The sequence below is a fragment of the Rhipicephalus microplus genome, chromosome 2 (genome assembly GCF_043290135.1).
Source record: "Rhipicephalus microplus isolate Deutch F79 chromosome 2, USDA_Rmic, whole genome shotgun sequence".
NCBI classification, from domain to species: Eukaryota; Metazoa; Arthropoda; class Arachnida; order Ixodida; family Ixodidae; genus Rhipicephalus; species Rhipicephalus microplus.
The window spans coordinates 93,101,256-93,109,658 of record NC_134701.1 but is presented as its reverse complement, the minus strand read 5'-3'; the positions used below and the strand labels follow the sequence as shown (position 1 = coordinate 93,109,658).

The 8,403-nt window shown below is 40.7% G+C and overlaps 1 protein-coding gene across 1 annotated transcript; it reads right to left on the bottom strand.

The window, feature by feature from the left end:
- Positions 1-1,729: 1,729 nt before the first annotated feature.
- Positions 1,730-3,909, bottom strand: LOC119169442 (uncharacterized). The gene is made up of 2 exons (XM_037420508.2): positions 3,779-3,909; positions 1,730-2,069 (listed from the first exon to the last, which is right to left on the bottom strand). Exon 2 carries the CDS (start codon positions 2,060-2,062, stop codon positions 1,838-1,840), a length of 225 nt encoding a protein of 74 aa, XP_037276405.2. The 5' UTR covers positions 2,063-2,069; positions 3,779-3,909; the 3' UTR covers positions 1,730-1,837.
- Between the last annotated feature and the right edge of the window lie 4,494 nt (positions 3,910-8,403).

Here is an 8,403-nt window from a genome sequence, read left to right as displayed (position 1 = left end):
AGTCAAGTTAAAGCTCTCTGGCTTTTTTTATTTATGTATTCATCTTTGCTCCTCGTCTTACTAGAATTTAGTAACTCCCCCTACTATCCCACCTACATCATCCAGTCTCTATCACTCGCTCTGTCTCTACACTGCCTGTGTCTACCCAATATGTCTACGCGTTTGTCGTTTGACTTTTGATATGCTTTTTTTCCTCCCACACCACTCAAATTCCATTGCGGCTAGAATCCTGTATTTTATGTGTTTCCCTAGCATAAAGATGAATTAACTTCTGTTCTGTAATGCTGCAGACATACTTAATTTGATTCCACCAGGCCAAAGATGTCGCTTTAAACACGTATTATTGCATGATTATGCGAGAGAGGATAGGTTAACGTACCTCATTTAGAGTTTAAGGTTTCTTTTTTAGGATTTTTTCTTGACTTAAAGCGACTGCTGAGGCTCATATGCTTGACGAGCTGCTGTGTGTTTTATTATATAAAAACAAATGCTGGTATTCAAATGGCGGTTGAAGTTCGCACAATTCGTGAAATGCAAGTTTTACCAAAGACAAAAGCTCTTAAGTATTCGAGTGTTTTGATTCGCAAGGAATAATTATTCCAAAAAAACTGCTACATTTTTTCTTCATATATATTTCCAACTTCTTACAGCCTCATCTGCACCTTTGTTGCAGACTGGAAGCTAATATTGTGCTTCAGCGTGTGAAATTGCGTTTAGCTAAAAAAGGTAGCAAGCTGGAATACACGGAAATAGCACCTTAAATACAAATTATCTCAAATCTGCCAATGTCTTCGAAGTTAATATCAAAAGATTCTTCTCAACTAAAAAACTCCAATACCTATTGCCAAATTCAGTGGGAGGTGGAACTCCTCTAATGCTTCAGACCGGGTATATTTTGTAGTCCGCGTGTCTCCTTTTTCACAACATGTAAGTCTATAAGGTACGGGGCTCAAGAAATTTGTAATCCACTTTCAGTGAAATATATACTCGGAATTCTTGACGAACATATTCTCATCTTTATGAAAAATTCTGCGCTTATGTACAGGATCAAGCCGGATGTGCATGCTCCTTTCGATTTCAAGAGTGCAAAGCCTATCACTAGCGGATTAGCAAACAGATAGATGCTGTGCACAGAACGGCGAAATAACAATATCAATTTTACTTGCATGCCTACTTAATACAGAGTCACGACTGTGCATTAATATATTTCCCACCACATTTCTGAGAATTGGAGCTTATGAAGCGTGGTTTGTTTTAACGGGGTTTCGCATGTTCGCAATGCAAGTTACAGTTCTTAACGTTTGCGGAATATCTGTTTTTACGCAAACGTACCAGTAACTGTGCTCTAGTAGTTTTAATGTACCAGTATGTGGCGGTACATATTGTCATGAATAAGCAAAATCATCTCATTCAACATTCATAGAAGATCCGTGACATGATCCTAAACACTTGTGCTAAATTTGCCTTGCGCTTGTAAATTAGCCCACTTATTATTGCCACTAAATAATTTTTTTTTGTTCTTGGAACAGCTATATCAAGTGGTGTAGCCGACACGTCTAACAGGCCACAGAAGCGTTGATGTCGTTATTCAGAACAGCGTAAATTTACAGAATTTAAAACACTTGAAATCTCGACATTCTCCGAGCTACGAATGGCGTATCGTGCATTTGTGAAAGCAACTAAAATAAATGAATTTACAGAATTATTGTGTACTCAAAAGAGACATAGAACAAGTGTATTCTTGTTTTTATTCTTTCAGACATGGGGTGTTCTTACATATCACCTCTTCGGGTCCGGTTCACATGGATGACGTTAACATCGCAAATGGCTAAAAGAATCAGCGGCCGAATCCATAACCTCCTCCGTATCCACGGTTGAAGCCTCCACCATAGCCTCCGTATCCGCGGTTGAAGCCACCGCCATAGCCTCCTCCATATCCACGGTTGTAGCCACCGCCATAGCCACCTCCGTATCCACCACCGTAGCCGAACTGGGCTGCTGCGAGGCTGCACATAGCAGCCAGCACGAAGAGGGCCACTACGAAGGACTTCAGGGCAATCATGGTGACACTGAAAAGTGATCGATTAGATATTCAGTGCAGTGAAACACAAGAACATATTTATACATAGCCTGAACTGTCTGACATCATGGATGGTTAGTTTTTATATTTATATGTATACTGCTTTATGTACTTTGTAATGAAACTACTCAGATAAAATTATAAAACATAAATAATCTCTAGAAAGCTGAACTGACATTCTTAGTAGCTGTTCTAATTGAAGAACGGCAGGTAGTTTACATATATGCTGCTCCTCTTGCTAGCATGTAGAGGTTCCAGAGTACTCACCGAAATGCGATCTAGCGTATGATGATATATATATATATATATATATATTTATATATATATATATATATATATATATATATATATATATATATATATATATATATATATATATATATATATATATATATATATATATATATATATATATATATATATATATATATATATATATATATATATGTATATATATATATATATATATATATATATATATATATATATATATATATATATATATATATATATATATATATATTGGGCCATTTTTATAGCACACACAAAACAGAACGACATCACGAACCTCATTTTTACGAAAACGCCAATGCACCTTCGTTTCAAACAGGGGTCGCACATATTGGTCGTCAAATGGCGTGATGGCATGTAAGCGTAAGCTCACGGTAAGCATCCTTATTTTCTCTTACTGTCATAGTGGCCATTAACCTCGCTGTTTTATAGCAAAGCCTGACCAGCCCTTCATAGCACTAATGTCCAAGATGCATTGACAGCTGAGCCAACCTCTACTACTGTTAGCCAGTCTCACATAAAACTAGTTACAAATGTAATATGAGACAAAATGAAAGCATTTTCTCCACAATAAAATTTCTTTGATTTTGTTCACGCATTAAAAAAAAAGCAGCCAAGTATCCATAGAATCAAGTTGCTTTGGTGCACGCAACTATGCCTCTTGGCCATTGTTTTAAGTAATACTTGTTATGCTGCGCGAGAGCATTGAAAACTAAAACAGGAACTTCCAGGACCTGCGTCTTGTGTTTTTTTTCTTCTTAGCAGCTTTGTTTGATATAGTACTTCCAATATAACCAAAACATCACGTTTGCAATGTTGTTGAATTCTATATTATGGTCAGAGGCGATACCGTTTTTGCTTTTCGTTCACTGAAAACGTCTTGCACATGCACTATTGTTCCATTAGAGTGCTGACTTTTGAGTGCATACTTAAAAATTTATTTGAAACGTATATGCAGAAGCATTTGTTTTCACTTTTTTCTTGCGTCTCTCATAATCATATGGTGGTTTTGGGACGTTAAACCCCACATATCAATCACTTTTTTCTTGATGTTGTACGTCTTTGTGCGGCTGATAATGAGTATTTTACCGATTTTCAAATAACTATATTTTCACACATAAATCACAACCATAATACTTGAGTTATGAACGTGTTGTTTGCTAATGCAAGATCCGCCATGTTTCTTAAGCATTCCTTTAGTTGTGCAGGAAAATGTACGAAAGCTATGCCGGATGCGCTATCAGTAGCCCAAATTCTTGTTGAGTACCTTGATGCCATATTCCACAGTAACTGTACACGCTGACTACGAATAAAATAGCCATGCTAACAATCGCGAATTGATCCTGAAACAGCAACTATATCTTGACGTCGAAACCAGCACTATAGGGAAGATACTCGAACACTTACCTTTAGTCAAAGATTTCAAAGTCTGGTTGTTCTGCTCAGTGGTGGTCACTTTCTCTGGATGATGTTCGCCGCACACTGCATCGTGTTTTTATTTGTGGCACCGCCGGATGCGCACCCTTCCAGGCCTTTCCGTTTTCTTGTGTTTGGCATCGATAAGGACGCTCTACCGGGAAAAAGAGCCGACGAAGCTGTCCCCGTATCCACGCGCAACGATTTTCCAGAAAAATAAAGGAAGGTCGACGATCCTACATGAACACCACGTTGCAGTCCTGGGGGTTGTAATATTGTTTTTTGCTCGTTTAATCGCTTCTATTCATTTATAGTGAATGAAAAGTTAATCTCAGCCTTGTTAGTGATAAATTTATTTCTGCTTATTCAGCCCATGAACAGGTTGGCTGTAGGTCAAATAATAGGTTTACAGTAAAATGCCCTTGAACGGAGGTCAGGTAAAGAAACTATTTAGCTGCAAGAACTTGTTTTAATTGCGTGTCGAGGAACTATTGGTCGAAATGCTGCACCCTGTAATTTGAACAAAATATTTTAGCACGCAATTCAGTTTTACGAAAGCACTTTGTGACAAAAGGAAATTACTCTAATTTCAATTTGATGAAAAAATCTCCGAGAGAGTGGGTACAGACAGCCCTTGGCGGGTTGAGGACTACGTCCCCGGTCCCCCTTGCGTTAAGGCATGCGTCTCTCTGGCTACACAAGATATTGTAGCTACCTTTCTGCCCCGGAAAAACAGGGGAGGAAGATTTGTTGATTGTACAGGAATAACAGAAATTCAGCTACAAAACCACTGGTGTACTTGAAAAAGAAAAACCCTCCCCTGCCGGGCAGAGTGTTGGGCCTGAAAAGGTTTATGAGCGTTTTCACTCATTGACTCAATTCCTGACAACTGCAGTTCTAAGTGCACTGCAGGTGGAGATTTCAAAAACTGATGGTTGATTTTGCTTCTGAAACTAAATTCCATTATGGATATTTCAGTTCGGCGAAATTTATATTTAATAATTCCTGCTGGGTTCTCCACACGTTCCTTGAAAAGAAGTTTGTCTGTAGTACCAGCTAATGCCATAACCCTCAGCCTAGAGGAAATGAAGGCAGTTCATAAATAATAATCGCGAGAGAAGTAGGGCGTACAAATACGGATGCCGGTTGTTTCGTTCTCCCCACCTTTGTTCGGGTTTTCACACTCACCCTCTTGTGTAATGAACGTGGAAGCTCCTGTCTTCATAACGATCTTATCCAAGCGATATACACTATTATCACATAACAGGAAACGTTAAAAGATCACACTGCAATCGCATTCATACACCATCAGTTTTATTCTATCCTGCCACGTTAAAAGCAGTTGGAACAACACTTGGTCTCTAAATCAGAGTTCAGGAGGGCACTGGATTAGCAGATCCGGCTGGAAGTTGAATCTGTCTTCATCAGGTGTATCTGTTCTACAAGTTTGCGTCCTTTTTACAGAATGCACGTTTGCTCTGCGGTTGTGACCCTACCTCCTACAAATGACTTCCTCTTCCTATGGCTTTAAGACAGAAGCAAATTTGGTATCACGTGACGGGAATAGACGACCAAAGTAAATTACACGTCCAAACATGCATAATAATGATCACATAGAAGTCATGTATGCCATAGTTTACGTCCACCTCGCAACGTTGTGCTGATTTTAAAGTAACATATCACCCTTCCGCAGGCGTGCTTTGCATGTCATTGGTTTCCATAGAGTTTCCCAATATACGCTATAAAGAGAACTCTGGCGCTAGTGCCTACGGGAGCTGCAATGCACGGCGCTTCAGCGAGCATAGGAATGATGGGTAGTGCACGCATATGTCTAACCTTCGTACTTCGGGCCTGCTTCTGGCTCCATGTGTGTATGTGTGGCTTGGAGCTGCTTTCTCACGAAACAAAAAAATCAGCGATTGTTTTTCGGTTGTGCTTCACTACTGTATTTATTAAAAGCTTACCTTTTCAAATCAGGTCATGAAGGTCAAAAGGGTTCGCTTTTTTCGTTAAAACGAAACCATAATCAGCAATAAACGAAGCCGCAAGTACAATTCGCCACCCGCAAGTTCGAAGACTAGGCAAATGTGTGTACTAGCCATTATTCTCATATGCATGGTCACTGAACGATCGCAGCGCCAGAGTCCCCTCTAGTTAATTTTAGGAAACTCTATGTTGGTTCCCACTGTACGTGGGATGCGCCAATTTTTTTTTGTATGCAAGTCTAGAAGATACAGGTGCTGTTGTCATAAGATAAAGCGTTCCTTTCTCCAGTAAAATTGACCTATTCATTCCAATACGTTTATTTCATACTCGAGACCAAATTATTGCAGTGGGGAGTGGATACAAATACATGCAAAAGTAAAACAAAAACAAACAAGCAAAAGTGGCCAGGTAAAGAAGAATAATTGGTCAGTTAAGTCCCGGAGTTATGATGTCCGAATTGGTCAAGCGAAACTTTGAGTGGTTTTTCAGCTTATCAGTCTCTGTTCTCGTCGTCACATTAATGTTTGAAATTTCGTTAAATGTAAATAAATCCTCGCGTTTCCTCCTACTCGTCAAGTACGTTGCACCCGCTATACAAACAACCAGCGGGAATCACCATGAGTTAATTACCATGAGTTGATTACCATGAGTAGGGCATCGGACAGACGGCAGCCGCATGACATCCATGGCACATCCGCGCGCATTTTATGTTTTCAGTGGTGTGTTTGTTGTTCCGGAAGATCAAAAAAGATGTCGCGTACATGGTGCGTACCTTTGTGTCGATGTGTTTGATATGAAAATGCTTAAAATGTGTATATTCAGGCTGTTCAGACAGAGAATGGTGGGTTAGTGACCAGAATTTACTGCTTTCATACTTGATCCCCTGCAAATGCGTGTGTACGAAAAGCACTTCAATGAGAGTGAGACTTTTCGCATGAACCAGTGGATAATTGAATGAGTTGTGCAGACGCCGCACGATGTTCCGAGAAGTTTGCTGCACGCTGTGGAGAGAATGGCGTCCCGGCACACATGTCTTGTGCGAGAAGGTCCAGAGGTCACCTGCCTACCATGCGTCGCTTGCAACCATCAGCTGAGCTAGAAACTGTCGAGGCTGCACCAATACTGTGGGTGAGCCCCTTTAACACAGTTGCCGTATCGGCGAAGCTAGGCTCCTTTGATATCTGTGTACTGCCAGCACTAAGGTATATATATGAATAGCTGACCGTTATTGTGCCGGTGCGTGCATGGCGCGTCGTAGAGTTGTCCAAGACGGCGCGCTGCGGAACTAGTATCGCTGGTTCGAATCCTTGGTTGGGTTTTTCAGAAATTTTTTAGGGGCGAAGCTCCTTAGGGCGTGGGCTGTGCGTCCCCTGTAGCCTGTATGTAGCCACCTCTAGTATAGTTCTTGCAGTGTTCACTAGATGGCGGTACCGTCCTTTGTATGTAGCCACCTTTAGTTTAGTTCTTGCAGTGTTCACTAGATGGCGGTACCGTCTCCTGTATGGATGTAAATCAAAGGACTGTGGGACGCCTCGCGTTGGGTGCTCACGGGAAGACGACAAACGAGGCTGTAAAGGGCGGTATGGGGTGGGCAGGTTTTGAGGCGAGGGAAGCGCAGAGCAAAATAAGGTTCGAAGAAAGGCTAAGAAATATGAAGGAGAGTAGATGGGCAGAGAAGGTGTTCCGTTATTTGTATAGGAAGAGCGTGGACACACAGTGGAGAAAAAGAACTAGAAGACTCACTAGTAAATATACGGCTGGTATTGTGAGCCATATGTCAACAAAGAGCGTTAAGGGAAAAGTCAGGGAGGCGGAGAGGATTTACTGGATGGCAGCTATGGAGAAAAAACCGGCTTTGAGTAACTACCGAAAGGGCAAAAATGAAGTAAGGAGGGAGGCATTTTACGATAATTCAAGGGGAAGCGCTTTACTGTTTGAAGCGAGATCGGGTTGCCTTAGAACGCGTAGTTATAAAGCAAGATTCAGTAAAGAAGAAGAACAATGCACATGCTGCGGGAAAGATAAGGAAACGGCGGAGCATGTTCTGATTGAATGTGGAGATATCCACCCAGGTGTACGTTTGGGCACGAGCCTACAGGAAGCCTTGGGTTTTAGGGACAACAATGGAAAGCTGAACACACCCGCGATTGAAATAAGTAAGAGGCGGTTAGAGTATTGGTGGCAGAAAATTAGAGAGAAAGGACAAAAATAAATATAGGAAAAATAAAATATGGACAGTGTGCCGTAAATGGCAGAGAACTTAAGCTGAAAATTTACCTTTTTTCCATTAAGATAGAATTTATCGAAGTAGAGGCATTAGGCCAACATAAAAAAAAAGAAAAAAAGTTTTTTTTTTGTCGAGCCTGGTGGCATATTTGTCACCACCCCGTTATAAAGGGGACGCTCATAGCATCCATCCATGTAGCCACCTCTCGTTTAGTTCTTGTAGTGTTTACTAGATGGTGGTACTTGTAGCTGATGATGAAAAGATGCAAGATCTTATAAACTAGAAAGCGGTACTTGTAGTTGATGAAAGACGCGAGATCTTATAAAATAGGAATGATGTCACATATGGCGCGTGTCATTGGTTGAAGGCAATCGTTCGATTTAGTGCGGTGACGTACGCTAGG

Bases quoted from the DNA above. Each gene is read 5' to 3' on its own strand.
- LOC119169442 (XM_037420508.2), bottom strand. From the start codon at position 2,062: ATGATTGCCCTGAAGTCCTTCGTAGTGGCCCTCTTCGTGCTGGCTGCT.